The following is an 18,913-nucleotide window of genomic DNA, read 5'->3' on the forward strand; positions in this document are numbered from 1 at the left end:
CTGTAGAAGTGAAGCTCACCTCAAATGACGGTCGATGGAGGGGAGTATGCCTCGGTGTGAGGAAGTTGGAGACCACGTGGTTGGCAGTGAGATATTGGCCAGATGATGCTATCAGGACATGTCCATCCCTCCTCTATATGAGATGTTATGAGCCCTTGCCGTAAACTGCCTTGCCCCGTGCAATATTTCACTTACTCGAAACAAAATGAAAAAGCTCAGCCCCCTCACGGGGGACCTCCGCAAATCCCTGGAGACTCTTACCAGCCTCAGGTGTAGCGATGCAGCGGTTTTTCACGAGACTCAAACTCGCGACCTGTGCAAGCGGGGTAATTCACTCGCGTTTTCCCCCGCTACTTTACAGGCCTTGGTGACAATTCACTGTTCTCTTGTTCATCACGGTTCGTCACAGAGGTGTCTGGAGCTGTGTCTTCGAGGTCGACTTACATGCTTGGGGCTGTTGGCCGGCAAGCTCCCAACCACCTCATCGTCGAGCCGTGGCTGGCATCTAGTGGTTAGCGTTTAGGGGATTCGAGCGAATGATTATAAGCATCCCAGCCTTGTAAGTCCGGTACACGGTTACAATTAGAATCAAGGTTCCCGAGAAGGTTCGCCAATTCTGCACACAACAAACGAAACCGCATATACCGGGATAGCTTGGTAACGAAGATTGCACACACTTAACTACTGCGACTCCTTCGGGACAGGAAGCAAATGTCAGATAGGTCGAGGTACAGACACGGTCAGCAACACACCCAGTCTCCCGCCGACTCTTCCCGTCTCCACCCTTTTCCTAGTCTGATTACAACGACCAAGCCAGCCATCATCCAGCTATGGCAATACTGGAGAATCCGTTCAGTTCTGAAACTTGACATGAAGAATCCTGCGCAAAATATATCGAAATTGTACGTGGCCGTTCAGGTGTTGCACCTCCCAGTTGTCGACCACCCTTGACCAGTTTTGGACCGAACTTTATTTGCTATTGTGTGACTAGTGATAGTGACCTGCTACGCAGAATCAGGTGCCAGGCGGATCTGAGTACCTTGTTATCGAAAAGAATGAAACCTTTGTGAGTGCCAGATGGATCACTTTTACGATAAGTATAGAGATTCAGCCACCGGGGTTTGCTGTGATTCCGGTTCAGCAGGTCCTCAACCAATGCCTTCAGTAAGGTATGTGAGGGCGGCTTTACGACATTGGTAGGATAATTCATAAGGGACCAAAGTTCCACGCAATCGCTCCCATTCCGTGGTAACTGAGTCTCATCATATTGTCCACTCATTCGAGTTCTCTTCAGCGACGGTAAATACAGAAAGCAGATCTAGGTGAGTGAAGGAACTTATATGAAATAGTTTCCCTCTTACTTCCGGTATCGATCGTCCCGACTTCACGACATGGGTAAATTGGTTCGGCTGGCACGAAGCTGGCACGGCTGGGTAGTGAACATTATAGACTGCGGACTAGAGCCGAATGGAGCGAAAGGATTCCCTCGAATCCGAAGGACCAGACTAGCGTTACAACGGCACGCCCATAACACAGCAAAAGTACCGTGCTTGGCCCATTTGCAGAAGACAGCCATTCTGTATTCGTATTGTGCTAGCTGGTAACACACCCCGGCTGCCTTGAACCAATTGGGCGAAACCAGCCACACACTTGTCAGCAACCGGGCAGATTCCGCTCTATGTGTGGTGGCATTGGCAAACCAGAGGTGGAAAGCCTCGAAAGGTGCCTGGGAAGCTTAGCCCCGAGAGGTTCCGGCACGGAACGGAAGGTAAAATAAAGCTTGTGTACTCTGTACTGTGTACGGATACCTTGATTTCCTTCGTCTGGAGGTTCTAAGCCTCATGTACCCGGCATGACTTGGCATTCTGGAGTCTTAGGTTGTCTCTTTCCAGCTAAGGGATTCGTGGTATGTGGGGTTTACCGCGCGCACCACCCCGCTTACAAGATCACGACAGGATCCATTGATATCCTATCAGCCTCCTCAAGTGAACAGAGTATGTTGTGCTGCGTCCGGGGAACTTTTGGAATCATCTGTACCCGTACGTCTTCCTCCCGGGGTCATCGTGCATAATACAGGGACAGGATGTGTATGGGATACCTTCAGGTACGTCGTTGCTTGTGGCAGGAGCTTGTGAGAGCAGGTCAGTCAGACCTCAGACGGATTATGACTGATTGTCTGAAGCCTCAGGCGGCCGCCATTGGCTATGGGTTGAGTCACCGGGACCACGTGACCTGAGATTGGACGTCGTTGACCAATAAGAGACGATTATACTCGCCGAAAACCCAGCGCCCGGCTCACAAGTTGTGGGGCATATAAGCCAATCATATTCCTTTAAGTGGGCCTCTTAAGCCGTATATGCATCTCTCATTGGCCTCATCCCCAGACACCGTCCGCACTACGCTAAACCGCTTTCATCTCGCCGACGAGCTCAATCAAAACCACCGGCTGCGCCTTGCTGGGGTACCGATGGACAGCCAGTTGCGGCCTCAGCAGTGAAATACCATCCATGACTCCGGCCTGGCTCACCCGCTTCCCTCTCGAACTTCTCTTTCCAATCTTCAATACTGAAAAGTCGAATACGTCGATTAGCAGACCCGAGTGAAGCTACTCCAAAGCTGGAGAACTTCCCTTGATCCGTCTCTTGTCCCGCAACTTTTCCCTTCAACAACACCCCATCAGCCAACTTAGGAGGAATCCAAGTTGCTGACAAACTGCCTGCCCCTTGCAAGCTTCGTCTCCAGAGACAATCTCCCATCTAGTATCATCACCCGGTTTACACCAAATTCATATTGGAAATCGCCTCGAACGAGAGCTTTCTATCAAGGTGAGCTTTAATCTCCATACGACTTGGTGTATCAAAGCGATTCCCAAGGCAGCATGTAGTTCCTCGGTGGGAAGATCTGGGGATTTAGACACTTCGCCATCACGATGTATCTTGTATCACTTTCACGTAAAAGCAGACAACCCCCCCCCCCCCCCAAACATCGTCCTACCTCAACTCGACATATACAGAATTCCGGGCAGCTTGATGTAGGATATGAGACCGGCTAAACAATTACTTACTCACTCTCATTAGCAAGCTTTCAGCAGACTTGGGAAACAATCCGGTCTTAGTTACTGCAGGGATCCGATTCCCCGTCACCATATCTTCTACATTCCGCCGCATACCTTCCGTAGCCAACACTATCAACGCAATGTCCGGCGTGATACGAAACCAGTCTACCGCTGCCTTCCAAGGCTTCTCTATCTCTCAGCCCTTCCTTGGCGCGTCTCTGCAGTTCTACCCTGAGATGGGCACCCAGGAACTCGACGACCTTGTCAACGCCTACCTCCCCGGCTCTGCCTCCATTCAGGAGAAACGAGCTACCGTCTCCATGGACTTCTTTGCATTCTCTCAGCTCACTGGAGAGACCTTCAAGTACTATCCCGTTGCCAGCGATTCCAGCAGCTCCGCCATCTCCTCTGCCGGATCTAGCCCCATGCAGAACTCCAGCAGCAGCTCCAACTTCGTCTCCCCTGTTATTTCTGACTGGTCTTGGTCTCAGTCTACGCCCGGCTCAGCCTCTGCGTCTACTCCCGCGTCCCTCAGCCAGGAATCCGTGTACTCCAAGTCGTCCAAGAGGGCCGCATCTTCTGTGACAAAGCCCCAGGCTAACGACTTCTCCCACCTCCCTGGGATGAAGATCATGACAAAGGATGGTCGCGATGTCACAAACTCTGCTTCTCGCGGTTGCAAAACCAAGGAGCAGCGTGATCATGCGCATCTGATGCGCATCATCAAGGCATGCGACGCCTGCAAGAAGAAGAAGGTCAGGTGTGACCCTAGCCACAAGAAGCGCACCACCACACAAGCACAGGGTGCGGCCGCGGCTCCAGCGCGGTCGGCGAAGAAGGCCAAGACGTCGAAGAGGGACTCGCCAGTAGCAACCGAAAGGTCACCACAACCAAGCACATCATTTTCAACACCAGCATTGTTCACAGAGCCCTCACTCGCGGACCTCGACATGCTCGATATGGCAGATTCTTGGGGGTCCTTCGTTCAGTTCGATGACGAGCCCGCCAACGTCGCGCCTTTCGAGTACGACTTCTTCTTCGACCCTGCGGGACACCTCACTCCCGAGTCAAGCCAGTCTCCCATTACTCCCTCGATGGTATTCAGCCAGTCTCGGAACGGCTCCGATGGCCTACAAGACGTGGTTGTCAGCAAGCCATTTACCGACGAGCTCGATGTCCGGCCACCGGCGCTTCCTTACCTGGACTCTTCCCCACGCATCAGCAACTATGTCGACTTCAACCTCTACTCACCCGAGCCAAGCTTCTTGGACGACGACGTTGCACTGCTCAGTGACATTGGTACTACTATTACCACCAAGGCCCAGAGCACGGTGTCTCAGCGCCGCAGCTCACCTCAAAGCGGCGAGTCGTCAGTTCAGCAACAAGTGCACCTCGGTCGCTCTCCGACGGCACCAGATGATTACTTGGCAGACGATATCGGAGTACCAGTAAACCGAACTGCACTGGGAGGAACCAGCGTCGCGGTCTGTCGTCACCGTCACCGTCCATCGTCTGTAGCAGTACATGCTGGAGTTCCGGGCGCTTTGATGGTAAGCATTCCTCACACGATACAACCTGAACTTATTCTGACATTTGAACAGACCGTGTCTGAGTCTCAATTGAGCCTATCCGACGTCAATGCAACATCCCGCAGTGTACGCTCACAACGACCTGCGGATCCAGCCCTGCAACCAAGCTCGCCACAATTACTACCACTGCCACATGCCACGTCCCGCGCTGCGGTCAATTCTTCGGGAGTACATGTCACCGCATTTGGCGGCGTACTGCCAGGAGTAGTTGGCCGTTTACCAACGTCCTCAGTCATTGCGCCCTCACGCTCCTCGACCGCCGTCGAGGAGGCGTCTTATTACGCGCATATCACGAGGACAATCAATGGCGCCAATGGCCGTGGAGCAATTATTAGCGGAATGTCCAGCAGCGTCTCTCCGGATGCTCAGCTCCAGCTTGCCACGCCAGAGTCGTCAGAAAGTCGTCACAACACCACACATAGCGTCACCCGTTCCTCTGCTGGCGCCTTTGTACTAGGCGGGGTACGCATTCTGACGGGGGCGGTTGCGGGTGGTAGCTTGACATGCAAGCGCCGCTCTCTCGTCGACTGGCTGTCCAAGTCGCAGTGCCTGGTATACGTGGCACTCTTTGCGACTGTACTCGGGTTGGTTGCGCAAGTCCTCATGGTACAGGCGTTCGCCGGCCGATTCATTCAACTCGCTATTGGCCTAGCGATATACAAGGTCTACCACTTTTACTCAAGTCTCTATGACTCGAGACCGGAACAGAGCCATCTTGGGACCGCCACGTCAAAGCCGCAGGGCTTGAGCGACGGCGCGAGGCTTCTCTCCTGTGTCAGCACGAGACTACGACGTACCTGTCGACAGAACCAATCCGCACAAACCCCGGTCAACGGGGCGCGGATAAAGGTTCTGGGCCTCGCGCAAGGTCTCTCATGAGATCTTGTGTCGACCACCTGCGGCTTGGGCTAATGGCCCTGGCTTGTATGGATATGATAGTTGTCGTAGTGTTTTTGTTGCTGTCTATTGGGAGCGTTGGTTTCTGAGATACCCCTCTGTTTTTTGATGAGACGTGCATTCTTCACGAATGGCATGCACGTCAGCTATATCATCGGGCAAGGTTGTGTTCTGTTGTACAGGCTGGAACCAGTATGCTGGACACGGAGCAGTTGCGTATGAACTGCTGTATAGTCTAGTTAAATTTGGTGGTAGCGTCGTACGATATAATATAACTGCCTTGCTCACACCTCTTCATGTTGACTTTCGCCCGACGTGCACTCAGTGTATACGGACACGACCATTCCAAAGCTGTAGAAGGGCTTGCCAAGGACCTCGGACTTCAGATTCGTCCTTCATCTCAACACGAACTTGAGTACCCTGAGAAGGATACGTTCAAGTGGTCAGTGCCACCGTTTGACAGCGGGGTCACGTGATACCATGTGTTCCCACCTAATGCAAACTTCCTTCATGGCAATAGGGTAGATCGGGGCCAAAACTGATTCAACCTTGGCTCCTAAAAAGCTAGGGGTTTACGTGACTAACAATACTCCTTTCCCATAGTGAGTAGCAAGCCAGGCAAATAGTTTTATTTGCTTTGTTGTCTCGAGCGACGTGTGCTGACTACAGCCAGACTGAGTCATCCTTGTTTGTCACTCTGCCACTTACTTGAAGTCCTGTTCAGGGCAATTCTTAAACAACAAGCGCCCAGTATCGCATGTGGTTTCAGTTCAGGTGCTCTTCAAGGCTTTGGTCCACACTTCGTTTCAATAGGACAAGTATTGAAGGACAGCCTTGCCCTGGACTTCTGCAATAGAGTCAGATAAGGAAACATACAGAACCCTTCTGACACTTGAAAAGTCGGTTCTTGCAGTCTTGAAACTTTCCCAGTCAAGTGCCAACAAAAGCCCTTGACAACCCAATTCATTGTTCGAACAGGAAGAGCAGCGACAAAGGAAGCTCTCGTGAGAGACGCAACTTCTTCACAGCTTACCCGAACTTACCTTGCCTCGGGTGTATGTCTACCTGATCTAGTAGGCCAGGGATTCTCCAAATACAAGGGCAGCCTACAACATTCTACATTGGCCTGTATCGAAATACGCTATACTTTGCGTCGGCCTAGAACCTCTCGGTCTCTTGTCTACTTGACGAGACTACCGTAGTCCAGTCCGTTGCTGCGGCTCTGGTTTAACTCGGGACACACAGAGCAAATAGCCCCCATTCTCATTTCTTCGGGAAGGCAACGATTGTCTACATCTCTGAAGTCGTCAAGTGCTCTCTGCACCTTACCTTAGTGCCAGTCGTACTGCGTAGCTTGAATCCGTGGAGGTTCTGTGGTACCCAGGGTAGAAAGGCATGCAACAAGTTGGTTCCTTCCCAAAAAAATTCACCATGAACGCTCCTGCCTCTTCAGATGCGCCTCCAGGTGGACCTGGGCCTGAGTCTGGGCCTCGAACCGGAACACAGGACAAAGATAGAGGAAAGCGGGCTTCGACAAGCAAGTTCCTGCAAAACATATTTTGCCGCCTCAAAACCTCATTCACCCCCAACTCCAAATCACCATCCTCTTCCTCACCTACCTTAGCGCCCTCGTCCCAACTACCAGCAACAAATACCGCCCAAGCACAGCCAAGCCAGGCAGGGCAGACATCAGTGCAAGAAGACGCAGAGATGGCTGGCGTTCTTACTCGACACAGTCAGTCGACTGAGCCTGCGCTGCCTCTATATCCCTCCAGCAAGGCTCCCGTTCCCGCTTCGGGAGATGACAAGGAGAACCAGCCCAGCGCCCCGGTGGTCTCCGTTCCAGCTCCGGTCCTGAGCCGTATGAGCCTGGAATCCTTCGGTCGGCCGCGATCATCAGCCTCCATCCCCCAGACCACGCTCACACCTCTCAGCGAAAGGCCTATGCACCAGATGCTAATGGATCAGGCATTGGATATGGTAAGCAGCTAGACCGACCAGCAAGTCCCCTCATAGCAATGGAACACCCCTAATATCGTATCCAGGCTCGACTAGCACTGCGCACCAACGAGACGCCCGTTGGCTGTGTCCTTGTCCACAACGGATCGGTCATTGCGAGAGGCATGAATGCCACGAACGTAACCCGGAACGGTACCCGCCATGCTGAGTTCATGGCATTGTCTGCACTGCTGTCCTACCGACCCAACAATAGTGAGGAGGCCGTCGAGGCTCAGCTTCGCCAACAGGCCAGCGAACGTTCCAAAGTAGATGTTCCTGACGATGAATCGGATCTGTTCCCGGATGACGACGAGTATGTCAGGAAAGGTCACCTCTACCCTTACGGCCAGAAGCTTCATCTCGATCCTCGGGTCGACCGCTCTATCGTCAGAGAGTGCACTCTTTACGTTACAGTCGAGCCCTGTGTCATGTGCGCCGGACTTCTTAGACAGCTTGGGATCAAGAAGGTCTACTTTGGCGCTGTCAACGACAAGTTTGGTGGAACTGGCGGTGTATTCAGCATCCACAAGAACTCTACAGACACCCGCCAAGACCCCAACCCAGTCACTGTTCTCAGGCCGATCCAGATCAATGCATCCAACGCTCCAAGGCCGGCAAGCTCTGCGTCGGGAAAGAGTTCCCTCAACAGCAATCGTCCCGCGAGCCGAGGTGGCGATGGCGGAAACGTCGAGCCAGGTTTCGAAGCAGAAGGTGGTTGGGGCCGCGACGAAGCTGTCGGTTTGCTGCGGAGATTCTACGTGCAGGAGAATGGAAGAGGTAAGTCGTTGATTAAAGGGGGCCATCGAGAAGCTGTAAGCTGACACCTTCTCTAGCACCAGTGCCGCGCAAGAAAGAAGGCCGCGCTGCTAGGTTGGCAGCCATGGAACAAGCTGGAGGCGAGGGCGGAACGCCTATGCCATCCGAGGCTTTTGACGTCGCTGACGGCGACGACCAAGGTGCCGCTGGTAATGGTGCTTCATCCGTCTCCAATGGCAGTAAAGAGAGGGACGAAGCTTGAGTGCACCGCTGAGTATTTTCAAAAAGCCGCACGCATTACATACTACGGGGATTGATCATTACATGGGGTTATCAACACTGATAGGACGATCCACCATTTATCTTAGATTGGTTCTATTGTACTTTCAACGAAAGGCAACTAATAATAGACGAAGATGCATCATCATTCGGGTATCCTATCCAATTCCCCAATGTGGTACTCAAATGACTAACATCCCACAAAACTCCTCGAAAAAGACTTCTTTTATTCCGCTCATGACGAGGACCTGTCACCATGGGGGGTGATGGTCTCTCCAATCTCCTTGTCCTTGCCGGTGACAGAGCCGCCCTGCTCAGAGCTGATGGTCTTCTCCAGGGGCTGGGGCTCGGAAGCGGCATGCTGGTGTTCATCAGAGCGCCAGAAGTCCTTCTTTCCCTTGAACGCGCGGCGGACCCAAGGCGGCAGGATACCGCCAGGAATGCGCCAGGTCCAGGGGTCCTTCTCGTTCTTGTTATACGGAACGATGCGGCCACCGGAGACCTTCTCGATGACCCAGACAAGGCCGTTGATGAGGATGTAACTGCAGACACCACCGATGAGGCCGTCGGCAATAGAGTAGGTGAAGGGCATGAGTGCGAGGGTGATGAAGGCGGGAACGGCATCACCCATGTACCTCCAGTTGATCTCAGTGACAGCGCGTACCATCATGGATCCCACGAGAACCAACACGCAGCCGGTGGCCCACGAGGGAATGGAAGCGAAGATGGGAGCGAAGAAGATGGAGATGAAGAAACAGATACCGGTGACCATGGCAGTCAGACCGGTCTTGCCTCCCTCAGAAATACCGGCACCGGACTCGACGAAGGCAGTGACGGGGGGAGTACCGAAAAGGGCACCAACGGAGATACTGAGGGCATCGACCATATAAGCGACGGATGAGCCCTCGAAATCCTGAGTCTCCTCGTCGATGAGGTTGGCGAAGCGGGCCATGGAGTAGAGGGTACCTGTGCAGTCGAGGATGTCGACATACAAGAAGGTGATGAGGGCGAGGCCGAAAGCACCGCTGTATCCTCCGACGTTCCACTCTTGGACGTTGAGGGTCCTCTGGATCGGGTGGAAGTCGACAACCTTCTTGAAGAAGTCAAAGTTGGAGTCGCCGATGACGGTGTCAGGGAAGTAGGTGACAGAGGTGTTACGGGGCCAGGAGATGATGCTGACGAGGATGATTCCGGCCAGGATGGCGCCCTTGAAGCGGTACATCATGAGCATGACTGTGAAGATACCACCGCAGAAGATGCCGATCCACATGGTGGGGTTGCGCATCTTGGTCGAGGACGGGCAGAGACCGTCAACCTGCTCGCTCGCGATGCAGCCAGCCAACTCGAGGGGGGTGGAGGTGGCGCCGACAATCAGACCGATACCCTCGCTGTAGGTGAGACCGATGAGGGTGAGGAAGAGACCGATACCGACACCGGTGGCGAGCTTGATGGAGCGGGGGATGGCGCGAGCGAGCCATTGACGCAGACCGAGCAGGGCGAGGCCGAAGAAGATGAAGCCCTCGATGAAGATGGCGGTAAGGGCGACCTGGTAAGGGACGGCACCGGTTCCGTGGTAACCGACGACGGAGTAGGCAAAGTAGGCGTTCAAGCCCATACCGGGAGCGCAACCGACGGGCATGTTGGCGAGGAGGCCCATGAAGAAGGTAGCCAGGGACGAGATGGCGGCGGTGGCGGTAACGATGTCGCGCTTGACCTCTGCCACGCAGAGCATGTAGTCCTGGTCCTTGTCACAAGTGAAATCGTCGGCGTTGCGCGGGCAGACGCAGGTACCGCCGGAATCGGCGACGATGGAGGAGTTGACGGCGATAATGTAAGCCATGGCGAAGAAGGCGACGAGACCGGCGCGCATCTCGGTGAAGAAGAGTGATCCCTTGCGCTCACGGGGCTTTTTTCATGACATGTTAGCATACTTGTCACGCATCATCATTGCGACACCTTGCCCTGCGCGCTTTGCGCAAAGAAGCGGCGGCCGTGTGGTCATGTCGAAGGAGTTGTGGTGGGAAGTTGGGGAATTGGCGACTTACATGGCCGGAGCCCTCAAGCTGGAACCACCGACCGACCGGGCCGGCGGCGATCTTGGCGTTCCATTTCTGGATGAACCCCATTTTTGCACGAAATTTTTCGTCCTTTCTTTACTTTTCCAGTCCGCAATGTTTCGAATGGCGATAAACGATTGGGAATAGGTAGTCGTGCCCAAGATAAGAAATATTATCGGCAAGAACTTTAATAAATAAAAGAAATGTGACCCGAGATCTGATCGATGTTGACAAAGCCCGAGTGAGATTGCGGCGCGGATGTCGAAGATCTGAGCTGTAGAGAAAAGCAAGTCAAAGCAAGACAAGCCGAAGCCGGGCTTCTTAACTAGTTTTCTTGACAACTGCGACAGAGCAGGGGAAAAGCCCAGTCAGGGGAATGAGATGAGATGAGATAGGAATCGGGAGTGGCCGTTGAGGCACCGATTAGAGGATGCTGGACAGCGACGGGGGCGAGGATGGGAGGCGAGCCTAGAGAGACAACATCGACAAACCCAAGAGGGCGGAACGGTGGATGGTTTTTATCAATGGCCAGGACTGGCACGGGCAATGGCTCATAAACAGGATAGAGGCAACGGACCGCGCCCCCCTCCTCTTGTGGACGAACGACAACGGCCAGTCGCGTTATCAAAGAAAATCTCGAGCCATTATTTATTAGTGCGAAAGGATTATCATTTGCTGGATCACCGAAAAGGTGGGTGGGCAGCATAGCAAGGGCCCAGGCGTGGTGGATCAAGAAAAAGCTGTGTACTTTCACTTTTGCCCGGATAGCTGAGGTTGCCAAGACCAAGATGGCAACTGGGAGCTAGGATGGGCATGGGAGAGAAAGAGAGTGAGATGGGACTCAGAGATGGGCATGGGAGACGAACCGGGGGGTGGGATTCCTGAGAGTTACCCTACAAGTTACCGCGTAGACGATGGACGAAGGCGAGGCCAAGCCAAGGGTCACGGCACCCCCTTCTAGGGCCCAGCTTCCGAACCTCCCCAAAGACTAGCGCGACGCCCTTATCCTGGTCCCAGTTTTTATTTCTCGCATGCAGTCGTAACGACTTCATCGAGTTCTTGTCTCAGTCGGTGCATACACGGACGGCGGGCATGGCGTGGCATGGCATGAAATGGCGGCACCGGCCTCGAAGCGCGCGAAGCCATGTGCCGGAGAAGCTCAACTCGACTCACTGGAGTCCATAGACTGAGCCCATTGTGGGATTGTGGACACAGCCTTCTTGCTGGCACCTGCTTGTCTGCTTTAAAACTGGTCAATGGGGCCCGAATACCTTGACATGAGCTCCTCCATGTGGGCGTGAAACGTGGGACTGTGGATGCGCCGAAAAGATACATGTGGTGTACGGAGTAGGTGGCATGGCGGCGGCGGCGGCGGCGCGGCATGTCGTCCAATGGCACACACAGGCAAAGAGCAAGATATCGGACCCGAAAGATGAAAGAAGTGACAGGCCGAAAGCAGCGTTCCAGCTATCTGGATTGTGAACGGGCTTGCCCCATTCCGAAGCCAACACGCTATTCAGGGAATATGTTTACTTTGTAAGTAGAGTTGGCCCAAAAAGCTCAGACACCAACGATGGCCATGTGGTGATAAGTTGCGAGTTTCTAACCAGATACGGCATCATCAATTGGAAGTAACAGGCTGTACGGATAGCAGATGAGGGAAGCTCTGGGCCGTCGGCATGGTGGCTTCTCTAGCTGCGCTGCCTTTTGCCAGGTCACATCGATAATGCGCTGTGTCGGACGCCATTGGAGACGCCATACAAGGACAACAGCCTTTGATATTGTGGTGACTGTGAGATGGCGAAGCACAAAGAGATGGCGCTTAGGCATGAAAGATGTATCATGGATGTAGGCCGGGGGCCGACGGCAGCGGAAGGCATTTGCTATTGGTAGCTGAAGGCGAGGCGAGGCAAGCAAGCCAGTCCAGGCTGCAGATGCTCCGTATTACATGGGGAAATGGAAGGCTGTTTGGAAGTTTTGACGGGGTTCCATTTGCAATCGGGTTGTACTCGTCGTGTATCCGTATGTATTGCGTATTCGATTGATGGTATTGACTGGTGTCGGTAGTGGTTGTCCAGAGCGGTATGCTGGGCAAACATGGTTCTTGATGCGCCAGTGACAAGCAGATGTGGAAAATCTTAGCACATATCAATCGAGGGCGGGGCCAAAATGAGCGTCGCAACAAAAGTGCGTGCGTCCCCCCCCCCCCCCGCCGGGCCTGCCCTAACTTTTTGCTTAAAGTACCTTACGGAGTAGTCTTAATAAAGTGACCCGACCAGATCCCCAGAGAAGAGAGTTGCGCAACGCGACCAGCCCAATCAACTGGCAAGAAAGGTCGGACAGGTACTGCGGCAAAAGAGCATAAAGAGACGGCAGTGGCGCACTACATCAGAAGAGGCTAAGGCAGTGTAAGTGTACCTAAATGAATTGCGGATACACCCCGCCTGCTTCAACAGACCGAACCTGTGGAGCTAAGGCAAGGAACTGGCCTTTTTGGTCGGTGAGTGAGCCGCCTTTACTGCGTGACTGCTCCAGAGTGTTGACGCTGGTTGTGATACTCGTACCTTAGCACGGAGTACAGTCGCTGCCTATTGCCAGGACTCAGAACCAGTGAAGGGTGGCACACCTCAATTAAGGTATGTGTTGTGCCTGTGCTCCGGACTCTGTAGAGTCTGTACAAACACCACAGGAAGTCGTGGCAAGTTGCAACAGCATCACGTCGCCGGGCGTGTCAGTCAGGTCAGGTCAGGATTAAACTCAATGGAACATGCTGCTGACTTGCGCCTTACCGATCCATGCGACCTTGCGACCTTGCCTCAGCTACCTAGCTGGCTTAGGTCCTGACTGCATACTATCCGGGCAAGTGTGCTCCGGTGCTACTGCACCCAGGCAAAGGCGGAAGCCGCTCAACGTTACAGGTTCCTTTCTTATTCCATCTCAGCTGCCTTAGCACTTACACATACATACGGAGTAGCGTACCAAGGGTACTCCGGACCATAAGTTACGAATACTACGTGTTGGCGGTGTTGCACACGTTGGCAGTTGCCCGAGAGGTATGTAGGTATCTATGTATAGGTCTTTCCCGGGGTTTGCTCTTTCCCGCTGTCAATGCTGTCGTCCCTTTCCCTTGCCGCTGTTCATTCCCTCTTCTTCTTCTTCTTCTTCTTCTTCTTCCTTCCTCGGCGGGAGACAATGGGACAATGGGAAAGAACATGCACGTCGTGCGTGATCGAGGCAACCAGCCCCGCCTTTTCCTCACACACATTGAAAAGACAGAAAACAAAAAACAAAGTACCGGGTGTCGAGGTTCGAATACCTAGGTATTCAAACATGTTCAGTTTTGCTCCTGCTCCTGCTCTGCCCCACAAGCTTGCCTTCCATTGAGTTTCCTCCTCCCGTGGCCACGGAGTCAGATACCTGCGCCGTATTACTGCAGCACGGTACCTAGGTATACCCAAACTTCTAAAGGTCTAGAAAGACGGAAAAGCTAATTAAGGCAAGATACCTGTCCTCTCACTCGATTCGACCAAACTACCTAAACCGGTCGCCCGATTGTCAGCTTCGGAAGCGGGGCTCTTGCTGAATCCGAAGCCATTGGCCGTGGCTGTGATCCACCTCCGAAGCTAGGCTCTTCTCGGGGCGAGCGGCCGTGGCCGAGCGGGGCCGCATCTGCCATCTGCGATAAGCATCCTGACCCTCCTTGGTCGGGGGGTTATGGCCTTTGTCAACTGCCTTCTGAGTTCTGTCAACCTTATCAGCCACTCCATCCATAAGCTAATTACCATCTCCAGACCTCATCTCGTTCGAAGGCACGCAGGCACCAGGTCCTCGTGTTTCCCGTTGCCTCGGTCGCAAGGCTTCTTGAACTGCCAGTCTGTCCAGTGACGATGGTCACGTATGCGAATTCACAGCGTCTGCCCGCCTCTTTGGTCAACTTCATTGATGCTCAACGAGATACCCATGTCACGATCGAAATCTGCCAAGCCAACTAACCCGCGTCCACCACATTGTACCTATCGAATGTCTCACTTTTTGGCGCTCCCATTCCTTAGCCTTATGCTGAACCAAGCTGCCTCGCACAAGCTCACCTTCGAGCCGTTTGTTGATTCTCGATCAGCCACGAAACTCTTCATGAGAGTCAAATGCGCACTCGGCCGCCGCCCAGCTCGGACAGCGGCGCACCTGCCCACCACCACGAGGTTTATCAAGTCTGGACCTTCCGCACCGTCGACTTGACGACTCTAGTTCGGACGGAGTAAGGAGTGCACTTTCACGATCACCGGTCTGCTCCATTCATCGGTCAGATACGTTCAGTTGGCGTCAGCAGATAGCCAATCTGGTGCCTCCCATCCGTCTGGGCGATAGGAATCCCCCGAACCCCCCCCCCCCCCCTTCCCAAGGCCCCGAGCTTTCCACTGATTACGACTCACGTTGACATTGCCTCCCCCAATCCGACTTGGCCCACCCCCACGACTTCCAAACAGGGGGAACAACAGCACTAACGCACCACCGCCATCTGACAGACTTGAGGAGAACCGCCCGGCCGGCATCCCCGCAAAAACCCGCCAAAGACATTGACTTCAAGGTCTCATAGACGACAGACATTCTGGGAACTATGGCTCGCATTTCTTCATCGCCAGTGCAGGCCGCCTTTGCATGGTTGAACTTAATTCCAACATGCCTTACTTCATCGGTGCTTTCTTCTTTCTGCAAAAGACCGGCAATAGGGTCTCATTGGTTGCCGGCTTGTCTTTGTCTATATGTGGCTGGCTGCTGGGCATGAGGCTTTGGAAGCCGTGGCGGTAGCCTTTGACCCAGCAAAGCCAACGACAACATGTTACAGCTCCTGCTTGGCAGAGGCTACCTTCACGACATCTGATCATATACATCGCGCCCACCAAACTGCTTGCGCCGCGTCGTACGAGTTCCTCTATCACAGCAATAGTCGAGCTTGGGGGTCTGTCCTTCGTCTGATCTGGAGATCTTAGCCGAGCACAGATGCGGTGCCGTCTCGAGCTTGCGGTCACAAGTCTCCAATAGGGAATCCATCTCAGCTCATTCTGGTGGGAGATGGTACCTCGAAGCGAGGTTCGAGAGCAGCCTAATCCGTAGTGTGCCTTTGCAGTACGGTTCTAGATCACACCGAGATGAATCATCGTCGAGAAGTATTACTCCGTACCAGACAAAGAGTTCATGTGAGGACAACGAGTTCTCATGACAGCAACATCTCTGTTATGCGTCGCTTGGCATCCACGCATGTTAGTCGGGCGATTGCTGCGATCCATAATTCGGCATCAACATACTGTGACAAGCCAAGCAAATGGGCCTGTCGAAGAAATAGGCGTGTTGGAGGGTACTAACCTGGAATACGTCGCATCCAGAAAGCTGGGCGAGGCCGCAAGAGACACACGACCCATGTCCCAAACGGGCCTCGTTGCTTCTCCTTATCTGCCGGGCCCAATCTTTCTTCATGTACAGAAATGCTGAAGATACGATGACCAACGCGCCAACGCAACTTCCGCAACGGCTGCCAGGCTTGCACGTGGAGTGGGTCTCTTCTTCTCGATGCCTAATTTCTATTGCATCTATGCATCCGACCCATGGATACATTCCAAGAACTAATGTCAAAGAACTCGCCTTGGCCCCATTTCGCGGTCGTGACCGCACGGAGAATTGAGAATGGAGGAAGCACGAAGTCGCTACAAATACTGGTACTGGTATGGTATTGGAAACCACCATCTCGGATCCAGGCGTACAGAACCTCTCAGATTCGGACTATACCTTATGTCTCTGACACACATCGATTATCCATAGGTTGCTTGTAGCCTCACACACCCGTCTTCCCACGACCACCACCACCGGCGTTTCGCACCACCACTATTTACTTCGTCCGATGGCTACAATCCACTCAACAAGCTATGTCGACTCAGTCGCTCCATGGCTCCGGGACGACGGCGGCAAGCACGGCAGCGGTATTCCCAAGGCAATCCCGGAACGACGGCACAAACGGTATCCACACTACCGGACGAATTCAAGCTACCGATCACGGGAGAAGCCGAGTTCCTCGCTGCCCCTCCAGCCTCCTCCAGCCCGGGCGGGGCCGTGCCGACGACGGGGTATCCGCGACTCGCCGGGCGGGCGCGCTTCATCGAGTCATCCATCGGTTGATTCGAGACTGATGGTGAATTAAGGCAAGCCGAGTGGCGCTAAAGCCTTCACTGGGTGGTAATTTGGAGGAAACCGTCTTGTCATCCAGGCTTGCGCCTAGTGCCGTTCGTTGAGGCAGCCCATCGAATCGCCCACTTGTTAGAGAACCAAGTGTGCGGGACCCCGACCGCTCGAAATTTCGCTGTGTCGAGCCGTAGCCGGCAGACCCATGTGAGCCTTCGTCAGGAACGCCAACAATGTGCCAACTGCTTCCTCCTGGTTGGACAAATAAAGCATCGATGTTTGCGATTGACACGAGGCAGCATCGCACCCACCCTCTCGTCGGACGGCATCCGACCTCCGCAATCCCCGGTAATGGCACCAGGACCGGTGCGGGGAAACGACAGAACTTAATCCTCTCCTTGACTCTCATCGACAATCAGCGAGATCATCGTGATCCTGAGCAGCCAGGGTGACCGAGGTCGCGACTCGCCAGTCTTTGTTTGGCCCTACTTTTGCATGACACGAACGGAATTTGGTCCTCTCCCAGAGCTTTCACAGTCCACAGATGGCCACCAGAGGCGATCAAGCCCACCAGCTCCCTAGGGAGCCAGCGATATTGATGCCGTGCGCTCGATGGGTCACATTCAATTCGCATCGCGACGTCACCGATCTCTCGGGACCTAGGGGGAAACCCAATCCCGCGCAGACACGGAGACAGCAACAAGGACAGGGAGCTTATCACGCACCGCAGACTCCTTGCTCCTTTCGTGGACTGGACCTCACCGCCAAAGAGTACAGGCGTCCGCTTGTGGTTTGCGAGCGTATGGGCGACGGCGACCAAGTCATGTACTGCAGCGCTAGCGCGTGAGTAACGAAGTGAACCACTCAGCCTTTCACGCGCCCTGTCGTGGGTCGATGTGACGATGCTTACCTTATTCCAACGATGTGACGACGGCGAGAGTGCCTACCTGCCCGGAGAATTTGACGCCCTGCAGCGGCTCCTTGACGATCTCTGGGGATGCCATGTCAGGAGCAGAATCACGTCCTCAATTTGCAGTCTGCTTTACCCTGACCTGTCGGCTCTATGCGCTAATTAATTGCAGAAAAGTATCTTTTCACTGGCTCAGGTGCAAGTAGAATGTCTGGAAAGATGACGAGGCGAGCAGCAGCACTGTGACGATGATATCCGCGCAGACCCGACGTCAGCCGGCAGGGTGTTTGGTAGCAACGGCCGCTGGGACTGTCCTGGTGCCGAATACCGCCCGGAACCTAAGGTAACCAAGCTGGTTCAGGGGGAGGATCCGCCGGGCAGCACGGATGGCTACTCTGTGGTCCCACCAGCATATTCAGATGTCTTTGGCAAGGTTGGCTTTGGCAGCAGCATACGGAGTAGTTGCGAATCGGTTGCTGGCTTCTGAAGGCCCTTCTGGAATCAAGCGCGTATCAAGGAGCCACTCTCGCCTGATGATGCGGGCAACATGCGTACTGTACATCATCGATCAAGCAGGTGTAGGTGACACGAGTTTCAGTACCGGAGTAAGCTGAGGGATTGAGCATCCCGGCCAATTGGGACTGGCGGTGTAACAGAGGGATAAATGGCAATAGAATTGATTCAAGGCGTTCCGGATGATTACGGACAGCAGCGAGTTGGCCATCAGCATGGCAATGTCATAGTGCGGTAGAATCAATGCTGCGTAGGGCCATGTCGTGAGGGTATGATGCACCTCATGCAACGTGCATTGCGAATCAGCTTGGGGGATGCAGCACTGCCGGCTGCGGTGCTGTTGGTGATGATGGTTCTGAAGATACACAGACGCAGTGTGACACGACAGGCCATTCTGTCAGGGTAAGTAATGGGAGAAAGGGGTCCGGAGAGTATGTAGAGTGAGGACGGGGATTCGTTAGCAAGAGGTGTACACAGTAAGTCGTGGGCAACGATGCGAGTTGTTGGAGTCGCAGCTGCAGGTTTACCTCATCTGACGTCACTGGAGAGGAGCAGCGGGCTGGACCCTGCATATCGCCCCAAGTTGTGAAGCGAGAAGAGCAAGGCCCGTCATTGGCTGGTTGGCAAAAGTTCCACTACGACTACAACGCTTCCTTGGATCTTTGGGGGACTAGCACCGCCGGCAGCG

The 18,913-nt window shown here is 54.0% G+C and overlaps 5 protein-coding genes across 5 annotated transcripts; 4 read left to right on the forward strand and 1 right to left on the reverse strand.

Moving 5' to 3' along the window:
- Positions 1 to 3,195: 3,195 nt before the first annotated feature.
- On the forward strand, positions 3,196 to 5,523 carry CABS01_12958 (uncharacterized protein; the record flags this gene model as incomplete). The annotated part of the gene is made up of 2 exons (XM_060546308.1): positions 3,196 to 4,605; positions 4,657 to 5,523. The coding sequence occupies 2 exons, from the start codon at positions 3,196 to 3,198 to the stop codon at positions 5,521 to 5,523; spliced, it is 2,277 nt and encodes a 758-aa protein (XP_060395454.1).
- Positions 5,524 to 6,972: 1,449 nt separating this feature from the next.
- CABS01_12959 (tRNA-specific adenosine deaminase subunit TAD2) lies at positions 6,973 to 8,557 on the forward strand (the record flags this gene model as incomplete). Its single annotated transcript, XM_060546309.1, has 3 exons — positions 6,973 to 7,521; positions 7,587 to 8,316; positions 8,373 to 8,557. The coding sequence occupies 3 exons, from the start codon at positions 6,973 to 6,975 to the stop codon at positions 8,555 to 8,557; spliced, it is 1,464 nt and encodes a 487-aa protein (XP_060395455.1).
- A 252-nt stretch (positions 8,558 to 8,809) lies between these two features.
- On the reverse strand, positions 8,810 to 10,700 carry CABS01_12960 (permease; the record flags this gene model as incomplete). Its single annotated transcript, XM_060546310.1, has 2 exons — positions 8,810 to 10,480; positions 10,620 to 10,700. 2 exons carry the CDS (start codon positions 10,698 to 10,700, stop codon positions 8,810 to 8,812), a joined length of 1,752 nt encoding a protein of 583 aa, XP_060395456.1.
- A 5,868-nt stretch (positions 10,701 to 16,568) lies between these two features.
- Positions 16,569 to 16,799, forward strand: CABS01_12961 (uncharacterized protein; the record flags this gene model as incomplete). The annotated part of the gene is made up of 1 exon (XM_060546311.1): positions 16,569 to 16,799. The coding sequence occupies one exon, from the start codon at positions 16,569 to 16,571 to the stop codon at positions 16,797 to 16,799; it is 231 nt and encodes a 76-aa protein (XP_060395457.1).
- A 547-nt stretch (positions 16,800 to 17,346) lies between these two features.
- CABS01_12962 (uncharacterized protein) lies at positions 17,347 to 18,199 on the forward strand (the record flags this gene model as incomplete). Its single annotated transcript, XM_060546312.1, has 3 exons — positions 17,347 to 17,405; positions 17,488 to 17,645; positions 17,976 to 18,199. The coding sequence occupies 3 exons, from the start codon at positions 17,347 to 17,349 to the stop codon at positions 18,197 to 18,199; spliced, it is 441 nt and encodes a 146-aa protein (XP_060395458.1).
- Positions 18,200 to 18,913: the final 714 nt, after the last annotated feature.

This window comes from Colletotrichum abscissum, assembly GCF_030869225.1.
Source record: "Colletotrichum abscissum strain IMI 504890 chromosome Unknown Scaffold_41.1, whole genome shotgun sequence".
NCBI lineage: Eukaryota > Fungi > Ascomycota > Sordariomycetes > Glomerellales > Glomerellaceae > Colletotrichum > Colletotrichum abscissum.